Here is a 21,063-nt window from a genome sequence, read left to right as displayed (position 1 = left end):
TCCTGTCATCCTTTAACTAAATCATGTGTACTTGTGAATATGTAAATGGGAGGTTTAAGAAATCAAAATTTACTGCAGCATCAAATAAATTAGAAACTTATTCATTAATTATAAGGTTAATTTTTTTACATTTGTGATGACATAATTGAAATGGGTACAAAGCTACAACAGCAGCAGCCCTCCTAACCACATGTGCTCTTTTTCTTCAACTCACTATCTCTTTCAACAGCAAACACCTTCCCATAAGTGTTCCTCTTCACCTACACAAAAACACAAATTAAATTAGAACAAAAAATAAGAAGATAAAAAGATAAGTAGAATATTCTTAAATCAATCCGAACTTTAACCCACTAATGATTTTTTAGCCTGCATTTTTTCACAAATATACTCCATTTGAGTTTAATTGAATGCAGCATAATGTAATACTAATGAACAAAAATGACAAAGTGATTATATTTTTGTGGATGGAGAGCATATAATTACACCATGTTTTCCAATTAAAAGTCTAAAGCTGACGTGGATAAGATCCCACAGTCAGATTTTTGCCTCTAATTTTCAAATTCATAGAAAATTAAGATTATTACAAACCAAGATCAAAAACATGGATATGATTATTACGATTGTATTTATTCTTATGCATTTACCTGATCTGAAACATCCCTCTTACCCTTCTCTTTCTTGTTGCCATGATTCATAAACTCATTCATGTAAGAAACCTGCTGCTCATACCAATTACCAAACACACATGTACACATCAATATATATATATATATATATAGAGAGAGAGAGAGAGAGAGAGACAGAGTTATAATGTTATATACCTTAGGACTATTTACAGGAGAGCTGGCAGTATCTTCCAAATCATAATCCATAGCAGGAATGATGTTAGTTTTCTGCTTCTTGAAACTATTTTGAAGACTCGGAGAAGAAAACCCTAAACCCTGTCTAAACTTGTTGGCTACAGCAGAAGAAGCAGCGTCGGAGACGAGAGAAGGGCTCTCAAAATCAGAAGATAAACAAGGCTTATCAATGTTATCTTCGCAAACAAAACCCTCAATGTAGAAAGTCCAGCTGCTCTCTTCAGGAGAATCTCCCATTTTCTTCTTATCAAAAAAAAAAAACAACACACATGTGTGTGTCTACTTCAACAGCTATATATACACACACACATATGTGATAGTAATTTGTAAGTTGAAGATTGAATTATATGAATAAATTTAGGCAGTACGGAATCTTGATTGTGGGCCATTTGAAGTTGAGGTTGGTGAATTGACCTAATTAGAAATGCATAATGTTTATAAGTCTGACGCAATTTGTTACTTAAGATTAACTTGTCACGAGATTCTATGATCCATCAATAATTAGGTCATATGGAGAAGGTCAAGAACGAGCCATGTCTGTCCAAACGAACGACATTCATAGAACATAATCTTATCATGAACAGTCATAAGTCAATACTAATCATAAATGACATTATTTCAAGATTAATTAAGGGCCACATTGGTGGATGCATAACAAAAATATTATTGACTCAACTATTTTTTTTTTATCACTTTTTACATCAATTTGATATGGGCTAAAGACATTTTCTATAATTTACATAGATTATAAAGTAGAAAAACAAAGGAAAAAATAATAATTAGCATGGGTTTAAATCCCTAATAATTTACCAGGCCATATCTATTCAACTAACTATAAGGTTAAATCGTATCCAATCCATTAAATTGGAGTGGGGCTATAGATAATTACTCTAAATGATTGAATGTTTTGACCTTTTTTTTTGGAATATAATATACACACACAAAGATTTGCCAAATCTTTGTATGCATTAAATTATTATACCTGAACTGAATAAGTCTCCTTAATCTATAAATATATTTACAGGTGTTGAAACTCCATACACAAATCATATTTTGTGATTAATTAATTACACTAGCTTGATTATATATGCGAGGCCATGAAGTGCTAAATTCCATTAAACGTGATTTGATACTTGAAAACTAAAGCAACTAATGTAGTTAATTAGTTGATTTTTCTTGGCCTTAATCATTAAATGCGACTTCAACTATACGAAATAATTTATAACCTGCCTGTTGATAACCTATAAAAACTAACTAACCTGGCATCTATACATATAAAATAAAATAAACGGAAAGATAAAAAGTAAAAAAATAGACACATGAATTCAGAAAACCGAATTTAATTGGAATTTTTTCAACCTCAAATCATAGAATTTTATGCATTATTTTTTACTACATTCATTCCAAATTATTTATTTTCCTTTGCAACTTATATAAAAGATTTCACATTATTCATAATTCAAAAGAAAAGGAAGACATAATTATAAAATAGATATGTCATCTATCAATTATCATAAATGATTCCAGCTGCTCTTGGATTGGTTGCAATGTCACTTTTCCCCCAAAAATTAGAAGAAGAATAAATTAAAGGCCATAATTATCTAGCTGTTCAATTGAGTGATCTTTTATTTTAATTTTTAATTTTATTCTTATGTTTGTTTTTCACATTTGTATTTATATTCTTATCATAAAAAAAACAAAATTAATCTATTCTTATTTTCTGAAATTTTTTAAATTATGTGACTTTTCTTCTGGAAGAATAAGTAGATGATGGTTGGAAACAGAAACGTGATGACCCAATGAATATATGTATCGAACTTATGATTAATTATTGACTTAGAGATACAATAATACACTTAAGAAATTAAACCGGCTTAATTAGTAGTATGTATTTTGACTATGATATTGTAGAATTATCAATATATAATCTCTAGGAGCTGACATTGATACCTTCAACTTCTTCTTTTACTAGTTTATTTATTTTCATCTAATTTTTGTGACTGAGAAAAGTCTACTTTGTAGTTTCGTAATTAATTAGTTATTAGTTCATGAACCTACCTTATCAAACAAACATATATATAATGGGGCATTAGCTAAAGCTTAACAAATTAATATCTATTTTGATGATGTCAAATATACAATATATATGAGAAATATTATCTATAATGTCTTATATGAACACCATAAGTGAATATCGTTGTTTAATTTATGTTAGCATTAATACCTTTTTGTTTTATCCATTTGAATTGATTTTTTACTTTAAAATTCTTTTGATTGCATTAATTATACAAATTACATAAATATCAACGATTTGTTATTTTATTTATTTCAAATTATAAAGAAAATAAATAAATCATATTTTTATATTTATGTAATTTATAAAATTAATGATATCACTTGATAGTCCGATGGATAAAATGAAAAAAACTAAGGTACATTAACCCATGGAAGACCGATGCTCAACAGGGACGAAGCTATATGAAGGGGTCCATAAGTCTCAAATAATTTTGAAATTTTCTAGGAATATTTTCAGAATTTTGTAGGAGTATAAATGTATTTCTTAAAAATATATTTATTTCATTAGCCAAATTTAAGAATTTGGAATTTGTATGATGCTGGTGTTTTAACGTTATGGCTAATTCGATTTATCTTTATTTGTGATTACTATTTACTTTAAGATTAATACCATAACATCAAAACAAGGATTTTTGAGATTATGCTAAAATTTTGCAAATCAAGTTTATAATTTGTGTTTGATTTAGAAAAAACATTGTAGAGGAAGCTCTGAAATAATCTAACCTAAAATGTCTGGCTATATATGTGTGTGGAAATCTTGAAAAATTGGTCCATACATAACTAACCAACCTACAAATATGGTGTATCTATACTTTCTATAACTAATTAACCATACACAAACATGAAAATGAGAAACATAATTTAGGGTTTTAATTAGTAACTTCACAAACCTTCTCAAACTCATATAGACGAACTCATCCCACTAATTTAATCGATTCTTTTATTTGCATTTTTTGTACCCTCTAAGATCGACAGCTTGCACGTCAATATTACAAATGATGATGATGGCCAGGTATGTTTTCTGTCATGAAAATGAAGCATTTGGATGCCATAATTTCGAAATCAGATTAGGAAATATTAGGTATTAGTAATACTCAATTAAAAGTTGGAATAAACACTTGCTCTATGACCATTCATTTCTTGTTTCTTCCCACTTGCAGTCTCTTAATTATCAACCTCTCTTTGGTTTCACCATTTTTATTCAATTTGTGTTACAATATTAATTGTACAAGGAGTTGAGGCCAGTGTAACTAATACATATAGTATGTCACAAACACAAATCTTTGTAGATGTGTGATGGAACCTCAATATGATTTGATTGGTTTTTCCTTCACTTATTATATATTTTCATTATTGGATTTTGGTATGAAACCTCAGGGCTCCACTTCACATATCAGATACGCTTCAGTGAATGGGACTAATAACGGACATTAGTTGGACAACGTATATGCAACGAGCGAGCGATCTCCTTGTGGCCATCTCATCGGGTGCTGAGGAGCACAAGGCAAGGATTCTTGATCTTGCATTCTCCGCCACCGAAGAGCTCAGGCTAGTGGCTCAAGAACAAGACTCGTGGATTTTCGACGTTGACAGTGGCTATGAGACTCTTAATCAAACAGAATACAAGAGAAGATTCGAACCACTTGATCCAGCTCTGGAGGAGATTTTTCGACTCATATCACAAGGGAAGCCGCGTGACCTCAATGAGAACGTCGAGTGTCAGCCCGGCCACGTGAGCTTTGACGGTTCCCGGGCCAATGGGGTGGTTTACAGAAGCCCTGTCTGCCTTGTGAGCATGTTCATGGATGAGGTAAGTGAGAGTTTTATAATTAATGCAACTCCAAGAAAAGAAAGGGATAAAGATAAGCAATATACCTTCTCACTCAAACAGGATAAATGGACATCAACATTCTCAAATATAGTCTCAAAGGCCATAAATCTAGCAGCTTTAACCACAGGGGACATGGAGAATGCAAATGGCTCTGTGCAAGTGGTAAATTCTCAACTGCTTTAAAAACCGGTACCGATATCTTTGTTTGTTCGCTTACCTGACAACGAGGCAGATGTATGCAGAGTTTCACATCTGCTCTCCTCTTATCTCGCCTCGACAAGTGTACTTCGTAAGGCAGTCGAGGCGGATAGATAACGACACTTGGGTTGTCGCCGATGTTTCCCTGGAAACTATATACCCGAATCCATTCCCAGCATCCAAAAGAAAGCCATCAGGCTGCCTGATTCAAGCCCTCGGGGATGGAGTATCAAAGGTAAACGATACCTAACCTCGTTGCTCGTCAAACCATTTCTCATCACACCGAAATTCCCAGGTTACTTGGGTGGAACACACTTCGGAACGTGAGGGCCTAGCGCCCTCTATGTTCAAGGCACTGCTGGAATCAGGGGTGGCATACAGCGCCAAGCGCTGGATCTCGACCCTGGAGAGACAATGCGAAAGAATAGCAACTCTAGAGGCGCGAGGCGACTCTCTTGATGACAGAGGTGGTTTTAATTCTAAGTTTCTAACAAAAAAATTCCAAGAAAAGCCTCACAAATGCTGATCATATGCATAGGTTCAGGAGCTGCTAGGAATGGTCTATTGAGATTGGCAGGAGGAATGACGAGAGATTTTAATTTGAAGATTTTCTCAACTATGGAAGGTGGATGGAGTGGAGTGAACCTACCAGGAGTTGATGGGATCCTAATCAAGAACTGGTTGATCCTTGATGACCTTCAACAGATCCCTCCTCGAGTAGCCGTGTCGATCGCGACATCAGTCTGGCTACCTGTGAAACAAGATCAAGTGTTCAACTTCCTAAGGAATGAGCAAAATAGAGCTAAGGTGCTAAATTCTTCTAAAAAAAGTTTTAATTAAATTTTCAGTTTTTCTTAAATGAATGAAATATATGTCACCTGCAGTGGGATATTCTAGCACATGGTATGGAAGTTGAAGAAGTCGTACGCATTTCTTCACCTCGAAACTCCACAGACTCGATCTCAGTCGTTTCCGTAAGCTATATAATCTCACCTCCTTTGATCGATCACATGATATATACTAACACAAAGGGATTTGCTTATTTGTGCAGCAATGCTCGAAGAGAGGTGTGATCACGTACCTGCAAGAGAGCTACAACGACTCTGTGGCGTGCTACACAGGCTACGCTCCCGTAGATGTCCGGACAATGCACCACATTCTGCAAGGAGGAACTGCAGATTCTGTGGCAATCTTGCCTTCAGGGTTCGTCGTTCTACCTGATGGATCTACGGACCAGAGCAGTATCCTGACTGTCGCATTTCAGATCATCGATGAAGAACTAACAACACCGGAAGAACTGCCGGAAAGCTCACTGATCACGGCGTGCACACTGATCAGAGATACAGTTTCTCTGATCCAAACAGCCCTTCTACAGGAATTGAATTGGCCTCCAACTTCCTAAAGACTAATGCTTTTGGCATTACATTTAATAGATTGGTTGTGTATTGTTTGTAGGACTTTTGGATGATGAACTAGTGTCACACTTTATCATTAATCAATTTTATTTGATTCATAGCATACTAATTAGAGTTTTAAGATGAGTTATGTATCATGATCATGTTTGTGTTCAAATGAAACGGGTCGTGTTCCTGTTGGGACTTATTGAGTCGTGTCAACACAATAACAACATAACCTGCAAAACTTGTCACATAAAAACGACCCAATCTGGACAACTTGCCAGACTTTCTGAATACATATAGAAACCTTACTGAATTTTCATCGTAATACATCACAATTAAAACGCCCAACAACGGAAGATGTTATACACACACTCACACAGTAACGAAATCTGTTCATTCTGCCCAAGTACAAGCAAGTTGTTGCTTCAGAAACATATGAAGACGTGTTCTCACACGTAGGTGTCGATCAATGATTTTCTCATTTCATCAACGAGGGCGCTAGGTTTAGCTTCTCTCAACTTGAACACGCTCTCGATGACAGACAGCTCAGTAGCAGTCGTGTCTGACCCACAGAAAGCTGTCCAGTCGTTGACTGTCAAGCCAGCAGCTATCACGTCGCTACCACGGTTCACTGTCCCAGCCACCAAAGGAACTTGGAGGAGGGTAGAGAGCTCGTCTAGATCTTCTATGGATGTGTGGGGATGAACCTGTCGTAAAAAATGAGTTTGTTGTCACAATGACGAAAAACAATCAAGATCCTTCCCTCGCTCTGCGATCCTAACTTCAACACAGAATTGAATCCTTACCAAGCCACCTATGTTGGAGAAGGTACAATAACTGCCGACAAGAATATTGCCTGCTACAGTCTGGCGGAAAACTTCCACACCGAGCACATCTGCGATCAATTCCTCAGTTTCCTAACAGACAATATTGAAAATCAGTAAGCACTCTCCACTCTAGGTGCATCACGACTAAAGGTAAAAACTTTACGAGTTTAATTCACAACTTTTTAATGGACACAGTTTTCTTTTACTTTTCTACACACGGTAGGCCAATTAAAAGAGAAGCCTAGACAAACAGGACCGAGCATTAAGATCGTTGAAAATAATGCACAGAGGCAAAGCAACATCCACAAAACTAAAACAGACTGCAGGAAATGTAACTGAGTGCAATCTATGTTTACCTTGTCAAGATCAGGATGTGTAAGAGCAACATGATCATTGCAGGAAATACAGTTCCCGAGAGCAGATAATCTCTCCTCAATTCGCTGAACAACAACAGAGTCTGGGAGACTGTTCCGCAAGTGCTGAAGCTCTATCATAAGCACAATTCAGATTCAACATTAGGTTTAAAAAATGAAAACAACATCATGTATTGTTCTTATCCCTACGAGACAACAATCCTATGACTTAAACAATTAAAGCAAGATAAATGACTAGGGCTTCAACAACAACATCCCGACCTAGCCCAGTGTCATCTTTATCAGTATATAAAGCTCTTACATAAAGTCCGGATACACAAAATACATGTATGCACATTAAATTAGTTCTCGAATACCTTGATCCGTAGTATTGTGAGGCAAAAGCAGACCCTTCTTATTTCCAGCACACAGGCGTCCGATGATCCTAGTACCATTAATGGAGGTTTTGACCACAGGAATTACATCAGCCAACTCAGCCTCAAATGTGCTGCCACCAAACACAAAGTGTTATACAATGAAGTAAAAAAATTTATAACCACTATATAATCTGTTACAAGTGTGATACCTGTAAAAATTCTCAGAACCCCCAATTGCAACCAGGCAATATGCATTGGTAAGCTTGGAGAAAACCCCAACCTCACAATTATTCTCGTATTGCAATCCTGTGAGCTCAAAATATTAAAAAAAAAAAATGAATCTTTGCTCCAATCATCAATTTTAAAGGGACCACTTTCACTTACTTGTTGCCATAGTAAAAGAGAGGATCAAATCTGTACAAAAAAAACAATAATTTAACTGAATCAAAATCTTCAATACAAAATGAAAAGGCAACTGGAAGCTTGATAACAAAACTGCAGAGCTCAGGGGCAATCAGCCTTAAATCATTATATCCCTTGTTAAAATCACCGCTATAGATGAGCTAATTACTCTAATTGAGCGGCAAGAACAAGCCCAAGTTTACGTTTTTCATCAGGTTTTGAGCTGTATAATCGCATATTTACGTGTCTATTTGAAAAAATTCTTACAAAATTGACATGTTAAGAGAAATACCGTAGTAGGAGGACGGCGCGGCGGTGCTGATTGAAATGAAGAAGAAGCGCGGCGGGGTTGATTGAATCTTGATCCTAGGGATTCACAAGTATTTTAAATTTTTTATTTATTTGGGGACTTCCAATTATTTTTGGGGGAACATGGGCTTATGTTTTGGACCATTCACTAAGATATTTAGATAGACTTTTATTTAGTTTGAGATAAGTTAATCAATGGGCTAGAATAAGATTGATAAAGGTAAATTAAGTGGAGAATTTATTTTGATGAATTGATTAACTTTGAGTCTATTTTACCCATCTTATCTTTTAAATTAAATAGAGCATTTTTAATTCGTAATTTTATGTAGTGTTGATCTGTGAGTAAAGTGAAAAAATTAAAGTAAGATAAAGAAAAAACGTAGAGAGATGTCCTAAAAATAAAAATCTATCACTTGAAATGGGATATGTGAAGTAATTATAAATCATAAGTATTATATTATATAAAGGAAACACCTTCTTACTACTACCTCCGTCCCCCAAATTTTGACACGCTTTGACCCGGCACAGGTTTTAAGAAATGTAATGGAAAGTGTGTTGAAGAAGTTGCATTAGTTTTACTTTTAAAGTATTAGTTTTATTAGTTTTATAATAAAATGTGAGTAGGAATGAGTCAGTGGGAATGTGGGGTCCACTATAAAAAATAGTAAAAAGTGAAGTGTGTCAAACTTACAGGGATGGACCGAAATAGTAAACTGTGTCAAAATTTGGGGGACGAGGTAGTATATTATATACTTACATAAAGGTGTATTACTATTGAGTGTTTGTCATTGATTTAATCATTTTGAGCTAAAGACCATGAAAATTGAAAATCTTGACATGGTACATTGCTAACTACTATGATTATAATACCGCAAGTTATGGTTAGAGAAATTTGTCGAGTGAAGGAGCGTGAAAGCCGGCTGAGAGCACAAAGTGCCAACTTAGAACACTGCAAGTCAACGCATATAGTTAGGCCTAAAGTCAAAGCACTTGATCGTTGACTTTTCACCATTCCATTTCCATCTTTGTTTTTTCTTCAAATTTTGTTTAGGTCGGTGGGCCATGTTGTAGGAGTGTCATATTGTTTGCAATTGAGGATTAGAGATATCAAATGCGGACCATATTAAGGACCTTATTATATTCAATTTTGTTTATGGGCACTTGAGGGAGAACTTTATTATTATCTAAGTATATAACGAGGAAGTTTTTGACATTGTATACGGAGTAATCAATGAACTATATACGTGTATTGGTCCAATAGTAGAATGGTGGATGACACAATGTCTAACTATTTCAGACTAAGAATCTCAAATTTTGAGTGTACTCTAACTTGTCGAACCATACTGACTCCTTAGACCTAATTAGAAGTAAGCTTGTGATTAAGCATATGATCAACTTTATTTTACATGACACGAACACTTGTCCTCCTTAGGAAAATAGACAAATTAATTCATTTTGAGGATCTAACATCGGAATTAGTGAGAAAGAAGCAATGCTTAGTTCAGTTTATCCGGCGGAATAATGGGATCCATAACTCAATCCATTAGTTATTCATATTTCCAATTATAATACTATCGATTTTGAAATAATTACTAACATACTTATTCATGTGGTTCGTTGTCACACTCGTAGTCGTAGCCTCATAAACATACTTATATAATCCGAATTATAAGACTAGCTAAGGGTCTAATATATTAGTAAGTGTTTGATCGACTTAATTAACTGACAATAATTGATTATATGAATTACTATTCACTATTCTATTTTCTTAGATCGAACTACTGTATAATGTCATGCTCATTCACGTTGGCAGACACACACATTGACTTAATGAAGGCCTATATATCAAGTTAAAAATTATTTTCCTTTTTGATCTTATATATAGCCTCATTGGATTTTGGTATTTGGTTAATTACTCATTATAAAAAAGTCTCTATCAACATAAAATTATTATTTCAAAATTTCAAACTCAAGTTTTAGATTATACTATATATAACCCTAGCAAATTAAAATTTCATGCGGCTAAATCAGACAAAGAAATGAACCACGACTACAAACAAGTAAATCTCATACTCCTAATTACCATTTCACATCCCCATTTATATTTAATACTAATACATTCTAGAAAGAATCTTGTCACGAGGGATGTGTTTATAGCCATCTTTTCCAACTCCTTAAAAGTCGTTAATTCGAACAAGTCAGCTTTGCTTATAGTCAACCTTTCTCCAATCAATCTAACATTGATCAAGTGACATATATTTATTCTTCTACAATTACATTTATAATTAAAATGTTAGGCAAAGAATCTAGACTTTTATAGTAACATGCACATTCAACAACACAAGTGACTTCAATACTATATATACATCTCTCAATTAATACCATATCATTTATCCCACCAAAATCTAATTTAAATCCCTTCATTTCCACTTTACATGCTAGAGGAGAGACAATGGCCAAAACCCTAAATATCCTCAATCTCTTCACCATTCTCTCCCTTGTACTATTCCTCCAACATTTCCAAACCTCCCTATCTTTGGAGGATGAGGAGATCGAGGGCGACTTCTACGTCCTCGACTCCACCCCCACTAGCACCAGCGCGAGGCCAAGAACCAGCCGGTTCTTGACCTCCGCGGTGAAGAAGATCAAGAAGGGCACGAGCTGCGACGCGAAGACAAACCCTTACGTGTGCAACGGGGTGTGGGCGAACAAGGGCACGAGCCTTCTCTACTGCTGCAAGAAGCACTGTCGCAACGTGCTAGGCGACCGCAACAACTGCGGGGTGTGCGGCCACAAGTGCCGCTTCGGGGAGCGGTGCTGCGGCGGCGTTTGCACGAATGTTTTGGGGAACAATGCTAATTGTGGGAAGTGTGGCAAAAAGTGTTCTCGTGGGGTCAAGTGTGAGTATGGCTACTGTGGATATGCATGAGGTGTTTTTGCTTGCTAGTTTGGATAGTTCCTTTCTTAATTGATGGATTCATTTTAGAATTTATTTGAATTGTAACTCATAAATTTCTTATTTATATACTACATCACAATCCGTGCTCTCTAAATGAAATAACTTCACTTCATGTGTTTGCCAAATTTTATTGTTTTTTGATCTTGGTTTAATATTTGTGGAGCCCAAATATTCATACAATAAATATATTTTTGGCGTTGCTGATTAGAAGAACAATATAAATTAATTGACTTGAGTCGCGCGAAGGAATAGATTATGAAATTCTGTAAAATTTGATTCATTCCATAATTTTAAAAAGTGTGCAAAAAAAAACTATATGAAATTTGATCCGTTAAAAATGATGTATTGGGATTTTTTTGTTATATTGTATATTGTATAATAGCCTTGTAAATGTTTTGTAGGCGAGTTAAAAGAGGTCCTTTATTATATAGAAAATGGCATTTTTTAGGTAAAAAACATCAATTTATTAAGATCATACTTTTCCAATGTATGTAATTAGTTGCGAACACTAATTAATTTAATGTATGCAAAAAACATCAAATTCAAACTTTAAAGTTAAAGAATTGACAAAAGTAAGCCATATTTCATAATTTGTCCGCACCGAAGTAATAATAAACACTAATTAACAGAAAATCAAAACTAATTAATTATCTCATACATATATGTTTGTGATTATATATATAACCTAACTCCAGAAGCAATCGAGCTCACTCCCTTCCACCTTCTGACCCACATTTCCAAAACCGGTGGGCGGCGGCGTGAAGGACAACGGCAGCTGGAGATTCTCCTGGAGCGATCTCGGGCTCGGAAATGCAGGAAGTCCGAGGCCGTGCATTGGAGCGCACGAAGCATAAGATGATGGATCAGAGTTGTGATTGGAGAAACAGGGCACGTGCTCCGTGGAAGGTTCAAGTTCCACAAGGGAGGCTGACGCCGCCGCCGAGCTTACTTCACGTGCGGCGGTCCGCCTTTTCTTGCCAGCGCCGCCGCTCTTCTGGAATACTCTACAAATCACCCACTCACCCTGTCCAATTTATAATTATAATACAAATTTCTTATTAAATGTATCGTCAAATCTGGTTTTATTCTTTTCTGAACGAGATTTAAGAAAGTGATGCTTAATTTGTTTTGTTAATTGGAGAAAAATTGTAGCCATAAATGACATGTACATGTAAACAATCATCTTAAAGAGAAAAAAAGGGTGGCTTGATTAACATGTAGTAAATGTCATTTCACTTTCACAATAATAATACGGTTAATACCCCATGAATAGGAAAACGAAATATACTTGCTAGTCTTCAATTTAATGTCTACACACCTGATCAATTAAATCTCACCAACTACTATTTTCGTACATCCACGTATATATCTACTAATATTAGCTTAAAAATTACTCATTCCATAACCAAAAAAGTTTCTTTTTTGAACCCCAAATTTGATGTACTAATGTTGTTTAATAAATAGAGAAGAAATAATATACAAAGTGTGGTGTTATGGAGTATGATGATGATATTAATAATCATGAATTGAATATATATATATATACCTTGGAATTGGAGGAGTAGTGGTAAGCAAAGTTTGGTTGAAGCCTATACTCATGCATAGCCCAATCAGTCTTGTCTCCTTTGGGGGCCCTTCCATGGTAGAAAACTAGGGTTTTCTTCATCCCCACCACCTTCCCACTGTAAATCTCCCTGTCTTTCCCGGTCGATTTCCAGTACCCGGTGGCTGTGGCCCGGTTCGTCCTCAGGCCGGTCGGGTACTTGCGGTCACGGAGGGTGAAGAAGTACCATTCCTTCTCCTTGTCCCCCATCTTCGCCTTCCCGGGAAGTTGCCATGGCTTGGACTTGTTGAGGTCCGCTTCAGCGAGGGCGCAGCTTGAGAAGGTGCAGTCTAGAACCTTCTTTATGAGGTAGTGCGTGATGAGCTCTTCATCGGTCGGGTGGAATCGGAACCCCGGCGGCAGTGCTTCCTGGTTGATCTCCATTTATGATGAGATGAGAGGTGACAAAAATGAAACCTGGCTTAACAATTTATATCTCCTCTTCGCCTTAGGTAGATACTACTCCCTCCGTCCGTCATTAGGAGTCCCGGTTCACTTTTACTATAAATAGTAGGTAGACCCCACTTTCCACCAACTCATTCCACTCACATTCTATTATAAAATCAATATATAAAAATGGGTCTCGTATTTCATTATCTTTTCCCACCCACTTTCCTTTGTATTTCTTAAAACCCGAACTTAAATGAGACTCCTAATGGCAGATGAAGGTAGCATTAGGAAATGCAATGCAAGTATGTGTATGTATTTGTCTGAATATGCGTGCGTTCGTGAGAAAGTGTGCAGGTATTCCTTTGTCAGTGAATTACAAAACGAAATGGAAACCAATTTTCATGGACAAAATCAAGAGAGATAGCGATGAATTCAGGTGGGATCGATTAAAGCTGATTGATATATCATGTGTCAGCATTACAGTACAAGATCAAATAAAACTCCTGCACAGAGACAAGGTAATTCCATATCTATTATCAAGCTATCTTTTACTTTTCACCTCTTTTAATATATACGTACTCCCCCTGGCATTCGTTCCCGTGTAGGAATCTCATTTCTTTTTCGCATGGATTTAACATTAAGAAAAGTGGATGAAAATATGAGTTGAATAAGTTAGTAGAATATGAAGCCTATTACTATTTATAATAAAATAAAATCGGGATGAATCGAAATGGAAAAACGATACTCTATTTGCGGATGAGTAATTGATACAACTAAAATATAAAAATAATTAAAATATTACTCTCTCCATCTTCCTATAAGTGACTCTTACCCTTTAAATATCAATTTTTAAATCTTATGTGTAAAAGAATCATCTCAACTATATTAGGACTAAGTACAATTCAAGCACACAAGTCATTAATATTTTGTCAATGAACTGTCCAAAAAACACTAACCAATTTTGAAGTGGTAGTTTAAGTATCACCATCTCATTTATTACCTCCATATAGTTCCAAATATTGTTATACAATAATAAATTTTAGTTGAATTTAATGTGTGTCACCTTCTGTGTAATAAATGTCCATTTCCAGCTACATCTAATTGCAAAAAGAAGGTTTGAGTTGGGGTGCGAGGAAAATTTGTGCACATTTCAAATGTTAGTTGTCAATTTGTGATTATATGGCTATCAAATGCAGGCCACACCACCAAATAATGGATCAACTTCTGGATTGCACTACGTAACTAGATTTTAAATAAGCAAGCCCAACTTTCAAATTGCTGTTTTGCATCTTCAAATGCCAATTGGACATCTCTTTGGGCTTGATTTTATCATAATTGAAATAAATATTGCCGAGTTGATTCATTATTCTGTTGTCGTAATAAATTACTATTTGTAGAGGCTTCCATTGAACTTGTTTTCATTTCTCAAGTCCACACACACACATAGAATTATGTTAATATAAAAATTAGTATTATGTGGAGTAATATAGTAGTAGTATACTCTCGAACGCATCTTTTGTAGGAAAGTTTCTTTATTCTTCCTTTTTATGCAATTTCAGCCATTCAATCTCCAATTAACTTAGTAAGTCTGATGATAATACTTAACAATTTTGACAAATTCGAGAATTGGAAAAGATATACTCCCTCTGTCCCAGATAATTCGTCTCAGTTTTCCATTTCGGGTCGTCCCACATAATTTGTCTCTCACTTTTATCATTTTTGGAAGTGGACCCCATACTCCACTAACTCATTATTACTCACATTTTATTATAAAACTAATATATAAAGGTAGGACTCACATTCTACTGACTTTTTCAACCCACTTTTCATTACAATTCTTAAAACTCGTGTCCGGTCAAAGTGATCCGAATTATTTGGGACGTGGGGGAGTAATAAAGAGATTGGTAAGGGTTAATCCCCTTCCACATGATGTATCATGTATGTGTCCGCCTATTATTATGTCAAAATTGAATATAAACCAAACTTTCTTAAAATTCATAGTACTAATATATGGATTACAACATGTGCCAAGTAGGATTGTATAGGCTGTTGCGTGACGCATTTAGTTACCCTTTTGCATATGGTTTGGCTTGCTATTTATCTAGTTTGTCTAGTTTGGATAACTCTTGACCACAAAAAGCCTTCCTATGAAACTAGAACATCATATTTGGCTCCGACTGCCCACGTCCTACATCCATCCAAAAAGGAAAACCATTCCCAAATTTATCTTCAATCTAAAAGCTTTAAAATTCCGTATCCCCGTATTCTTATTCACGTGTTCGTATTCGTATTCGTATTGAATCAACTTTACTAGTGTAATATTTTGTGTCGAAACCAAAGAGCGCACGATGAATCACGTGCATCCACCCTAAATTAAAAGGGAATGCACGTACATCTGGATGTATGAATAAGACGTGGCATGCAGGCTAATGCTAAAATTGCACACACTCACAACCGTCCATTCAAATTTGGTTCCTCGTTTCTAAAGGGATTCAAACTTTACTACAAAAAAATAAAAATGGAAGCTCCAACCAATATTACAATTAAAGGGATTCTTGGACTGCTAACAGCCAATACAGATGGGTGCAAGCAGGTGATTTCTCTGGGCATGGGCGACCCGACCGCTTATTCGTGTTTTCGAACAACTCGTGCTGCTCAAAACTCTGTTGTCGAAGCTCTTCAATCTGCTAAATTCAATGGATATTCTCCTACCGTTGGCCTCCCTCAAACCAGAAAGTACTAACTTCTTTTTCTACTTATCTTTACTTTTTATTTATTTGTCAAAAATGTTTAGTTGGATGGGTTTGATGATTTTCCCTTATGTAGTAGCAGTAGTTAAAATAGGGGCTAATTTCACCTAAAGATGCTCATTTTTATTTTATAGTAACTGTTTAATTAGTCATAGTCTAGAAACCAAAGTTTAATATCTATATGTTAATAGGGTAGTGATAAAATGCAAACTTATACATTGTACAAACTCAAAACTCATCAACACAGCTTCAACACAGTTTCAATACAATATCAACACAACATCAATCATTGGCTACCGTTGAAATTCTGTTGACATTTTCCTGTTGATGCTTTTTTGTGATCTGTTGACATTTTTTAATGGTCCAGATCATAGTTTTGAGTTTATACAGTATTCAGAGTTTTCATTTGATCACATTCCTATGTGAACATGTATATACTATTGTTTTGAAACAGGGCAATTGCAGAGTATTTGTCCAAAGATCTCCCATACACATTGCAGCCTGATGATGTTTACATAACAGCTGGTTGTACGCAAGCTATCGAAACAACGCTCTCCATTCTGACCCGGCCGGGCGCCAACATCTTGCTGCCAAGGCCAGGCTTCCCCATCTATGGGCTATGCGCCGCCTTTAGGCATCTCGAGGCTCGCTACTTTGATCTCCTTCCTCACAACCAATGGGAGGTCGATCTGGAGGCAGTCCAGGATCTCGCAGACCACAACACCGTTGCAATGGTCGTCATAAATCCCGGAAATCCATGTGGAAATGTTTACACATATCGCCATCTCAAGGAGGTTTGTGCAGCACAAGTTCTAATAAATGAACTTCTGATTGTCAGAACGTTGCGTTGAACATGTCAGTTCAGTGCATAGTCCTCACAATAAGAAGTTTTTATGTTATGATATGTAAGACTACTAATCATCTATAATCAGATCGCTGAGACTGCGAAGAGGCTAGGCATTGTGGTGATTGCAGATGAAGTGTACGGGCATCTGGCTTTTGGCGCGGATCCATTTGTGGCCATGGGAGTGTTTGGGTCCGTTGCACCGGTGATCACTCTAGGATCTTTGTCCAAGAGATGGTTGGTGCCCGGTTGGCGCCTCGGATGGTTGGTTACTAGCGATCCTCATGGCAATATCTTGAAGAGCCCTAAGGTTGAAATTCCTGTATGTGATTAGTAGGTACAAACATCTAATATCTTGTCTATCTTCTTAGTTCATGGAGCGCCTCAAGAAGTACTGTGACATCAATGGAGGCCCTGCCACCTTCATACAGGTAAAATATATGCAAGGGGTCTTGTAATTGGCCAGTGTTGATTGTATTCTCCCATTCAGGCAGCAGTGCCGGCCATTGTAGGAGAAACGCAGCAAGTTTTCTTCACAAAGACGAACAACTTACTGAAGCAGACTTCCGAAATTTGTTATTGGAAGATTAAAGAGATTGATTGCATTAGTTGTCCATCTAAACCACAAGGATCAATGGCTTTGATGGTTAGTATTAATTATACTGAATATGCCATGTAACTGCATAGAACACTTCTTAGTATTATACATGTTTGAAATGTTAGGTGAAGCTGAATGTTTCATTGCTCAAAGATATAAGTGATGATATTGATTTCTGTTTCAAGCTGGCCAAAGAGGAATCTGTCATATTGCTACCAGGTAATTAGCTACTGTTTCATTTCAATCTCATTTCAATTTAAATAGAAATTCAATAGTCTACATTAATTATAGTATGTTGTTGTGGACATGTGGTTGCCTTTCTCTATCTATTCCTCAATTCCACTAATTATTTGCCATATTATTAGGCAAATACACCATCAAAAAAGCAAACATTATATTCATTATAAACTACTTGTGCAGGAGCTGCAGTAGGCCTCAAGAATTGGCTAAGAATCACATTTGCAGTTGAGCCATCTTCTCTCCATGAAGCGTTGCAAAGAGTTCATTCTTTTTGCCAAAGGCATTCTTGCAATTGAAATATAGATATACACATGAAACTCTTAATTTTGTGTACGAACAAACCACCTTAATTTCCTTTTAGGTAATCCAAAGTTGCCTATTATTTAATCAAAATTGAATAATGGAAGAGAATATGAAAGATTGGGCCTTTTAAATAAAAGCCCAAGAATATAACTTACATAACTTGGCCTACTAAATTATCCTAGCCTTGAGCTTCCATAGATTCATCTTAAAAATCACAATGTTCATAAAAAATTCCACATAGATACTTAAAGCTTTATGATATGGGATTTATTACAAAGTCTCCAATAATTTAAAAATAATCATTTGGTAGTACAATCATGTCTTTAATGTTGCAAAAATGTGGGATTTTATGGACCAAAGCTGAAAATGGGACCCCTTATATATATTTTCCATATGCCAAAAATTAGGTTCAAAGTGCAATTAATGTTTGCTTGCTATATTGATACATGAACTAAGTTTTTGAACCTCAAGTATTACGTAGTATGTGGGGATACTCTTGTCCTAAACCCTAAACATACGATGTGTTAGTATTTACTCCAATTTAATTGGTGATATTCTCACATTTACTATACTTTTTAAAAGGATCAAATTGCAAGAATCAAATTTAATCAAATTTTAGTTAATCGTTCAACTTTCAATAATGATAAGAGGAACGGACAATTTTTTAGTCTTTAGTCTATCTATAAGAGGAGATTATCTGAAAAATGTAGGCGATTCTTTCGTTTCTTTGGGCTATTGACCATATACCGGGAGTTTCGGATTTAATACCGATATTTTAGCAACAAATAATCCAATAAATCTAAGTGCAGTGATTGGTGTATTGATCTTTAAATTTTGACATGTTTCTCAATCATATCATAATCCCATATTTTGGGAAATAATATATGTTGTGGAAAACAAATAATACTATTTGCGCAAAATATTCAACTACTTTAACGACGTCGTTTAATTCACCCAGTCAGTCACGTCTTAAATTTTTACATATTTACGCATCACATCAATAAATTCGACACATACCATAGCGGAAACTTTTGTAAGACAATGTTAATATTATGAAGAATTGAACATTTCTGAAAATTGTGAAATTGACAATAATTTGACTATACTTTATAAAAAAATTTGGCTAGTACTGTATTGTAAAAGAAAATTGGTTGCTAGTTAATCCAAAAAAATAATACTATAAAAAATAAAATAAATCACAACCTCAAAAAACCAAAATTTAAACACCAATGTATAACTAAATGCACCAATATGCAATAATTAATTTTTAAAAAATTGGTATATAGTATTACACAATACATTCATTTACTAATCTTGTCATACTATTTTCATAAACATTTGTCTATATAAGGACTCATTTTCATAATAAATGCAATTCCAAATTTACATGTCTATATTCAGCCCACGATTGAAGACTATATGATGTCAACTTGCCGACGGCTGTGGCGTCAAGACTCAAGGCTTCTTGAATCTGAATTCTGACTGCGATACCATTTTGTTTGACTGACTTGCAAATTGGATAACTATCTTAAATACTCCATTGTTCGATTGAGTAGATATAATCCTATACTTAATTTCTAATAATATATATTATGTCTTATTTTAATTAACCTTGACATAATGTTCAATTGAGTAGATATAAGTAGTACTTAATTTTAGGTCAATATCGCGTATTATAATTAACATTGACATAGTATGTAATTTTCCTTATCCATGTAACAATATTAATTTCAGGACAATATCTCGAGTAATAGACACAAACTTCGATAAAGTGGATGACTGTACAAACATTTGAAGGCCACATAAGATAAAAAAGGCCCCCACGAGGAAAACATTGAAATTAAAGTCAAGTTCTCCAATATTGAACATTTCAAATTTTCAATCATTCGATGATGGTCAAGTTATTTCTATTTCGAATAGAATGATTCTGTATGGAGTTTATAAAAATGACTATTGTTTTACATAAAAATGTTTTAAATAAAAGTGATCATTTTTATGAAAATTGATGGTTGTGCTTACTTCTTAGTGTCTTAGCGGTACTAGAGTGTTGATGAATAAAATTTGAAAATCGTATACAAAAAGATAAATTTGATCATAAAAATTATTTTTTCATTTTTTTCAATTTTCCACGAGTCTAATTTGGGTGAAATTGTATCAGATTTAACATGCGAAATTTATACACGAACGAAATCGCCTATAAACTTTGTCATTGTTCTTAACACTTGGCACATAACGAAACTAAGAAATCAATTTTAAACACATGTGCATCACATCAACTCATATATATAAATAGACACCCTAAATATTTAGCCCGTGAAAAACTTGAGAAAAATGATAAAATTCATGGGTTTTTTAGCCGAATTTAAAATTACGATACAACCGTATTTGACCTAAATTCATGATTTTACCGTATTTACCCCTGAAATAATTAATTATGATTTCGGGTCAGGCATTGCTCCAACACCACTCGATCGCCCAAGGCCGTCTCGTATGAATTCTAGGCAATTGCCAAATATGAATTACTAATCATAGCCATTAATAAATTAAAGTAAACTATCCGAATTGATTCCTAATAACGTACTGATTAGGTAATTTGATCTAGGCGTTGATTATCTTACAAACTTCATTAAAGTTTATTGAACCTGCTTAATAAATTTGCTGTGGAAAAATAGTAAAGTTATAAGGTCAAGAGAGTATTTTTCAATGGATAAATAAATAAAAATTAATATGTTAACTCAAATTT

General features: G+C 35.0%; 5 protein-coding genes and 1 pseudogene across 7 annotated transcripts in view; 3 read left to right on the top strand and 3 right to left on the bottom strand.

Annotated features, from left to right (window-relative positions):
• Positions 1-133: 133 nt before the first annotated feature.
• Positions 134-1,124, bottom strand: LOC125203814 (vascular-related unknown protein 1-like). Of its 2 annotated transcripts, none has more exons than XM_048102271.2 (3): positions 822-1,124; positions 645-719; positions 134-260 (listed from the first exon to the last, which is right to left on the bottom strand). In XM_048102271.2, exons 1-3 carry the CDS (start codon positions 1,095-1,097, stop codon positions 183-185), a joined length of 429 nt encoding a protein of 142 aa, XP_047958228.1. In that variant the 5' UTR covers positions 1,098-1,124; the 3' UTR covers positions 134-182. The 2 variants fall into 2 exon arrangements, with proteins under 2 accessions (XP_047958228.1, XP_047958229.1); XM_048102272.2 differs by having other exon boundaries at positions 645-716; positions 822-1,112.
• A 2,687-nt stretch (positions 1,125-3,811) lies between these two features.
• LOC125203671 (homeobox-leucine zipper protein MERISTEM L1-like) lies at positions 3,812-6,560 on the top strand. The gene is made up of 8 exons (XM_048102073.2): positions 3,812-3,948; positions 4,314-4,746; positions 4,828-4,929; positions 5,000-5,200; positions 5,261-5,432; positions 5,504-5,772; positions 5,850-5,939; positions 6,017-6,560. Exons 2-8 carry the CDS (start codon positions 4,348-4,350, stop codon positions 6,365-6,367), a joined length of 1,584 nt encoding a protein of 527 aa, XP_047958030.1. The 5' UTR covers positions 3,812-3,948; positions 4,314-4,347; the 3' UTR covers positions 6,368-6,560.
• Positions 6,561-6,615: 55 nt separating this feature from the next.
• LOC125203540 (eukaryotic translation initiation factor 6-2) lies at positions 6,616-8,750 on the bottom strand. The gene is made up of 7 exons (XM_048101911.2): positions 8,617-8,750; positions 8,307-8,336; positions 8,132-8,228; positions 7,923-8,053; positions 7,549-7,679; positions 7,172-7,282; positions 6,616-7,072 (listed from the first exon to the last, which is right to left on the bottom strand). Exons 2-7 carry the CDS (start codon positions 8,314-8,316, stop codon positions 6,815-6,817), a joined length of 738 nt encoding a protein of 245 aa, XP_047957868.1. The 5' UTR covers positions 8,317-8,336; positions 8,617-8,750; the 3' UTR covers positions 6,616-6,814.
• Positions 8,751-11,044: 2,294 nt separating this feature from the next.
• Positions 11,045-11,711, top strand: GRI (Stigma-specific Stig1 family protein). Its single transcript, XM_048108293.2, has one exon. It carries the CDS (start codon positions 11,086-11,088, stop codon positions 11,560-11,562), a length of 477 nt encoding a protein of 158 aa, XP_047964250.1. The 5' UTR covers positions 11,045-11,085; the 3' UTR covers positions 11,563-11,711.
• Positions 11,712-12,277: 566 nt separating this feature from the next.
• On the bottom strand, positions 12,278-13,579 carry LOC125207070 (protein CUP-SHAPED COTYLEDON 1 pseudogene; annotated as a pseudogene).
• A 2,320-nt stretch (positions 13,580-15,899) lies between these two features.
• Positions 15,900-21,063, top strand: part of LOC125207629 (putative aminotransferase TAT2) — a 45,457-nt gene continuing 40,293 nt past the window's right edge. Inside the window, exons 1-7 of one of the 2 annotated variants that reach the window (XM_089060971.1) lie at positions 15,900-16,321; positions 16,790-17,129; positions 17,268-17,489; positions 17,551-17,610; positions 17,670-17,825; positions 17,903-17,996; positions 18,198-18,315. In XM_089060971.1, the coding sequence (XP_088917097.1) occupies positions 16,005-16,321; positions 16,790-17,129; positions 17,268-17,489; positions 17,551-17,610; positions 17,670-17,825; positions 17,903-17,996; positions 18,198-18,313 (1,305 nt within the window). In that variant the 5' untranslated portion in view covers positions 15,900-16,004 and the 3' untranslated portion in view covers positions 18,314-18,315. Of the gene's footprint in view, positions 16,322-16,789; positions 17,130-17,267; positions 17,490-17,550; positions 17,611-17,669; positions 17,826-17,902; positions 17,997-18,197; positions 18,383-21,063 lie in introns of those variants that run through there. The other variant, XM_048107049.2, reaches the window with a different exon arrangement.

Source organism: Salvia hispanica, chromosome 6, assembly GCF_029641045.1.
Source record: "Salvia hispanica isolate PSC_SH4W2 chromosome 6, Shi_PSC_v1, whole genome shotgun sequence".
NCBI lineage: Eukaryota > Viridiplantae > Streptophyta > Magnoliopsida > Lamiales > Lamiaceae > Salvia > Salvia hispanica.
This window is presented reverse-complemented; position numbering and strand designations above follow the sequence as displayed.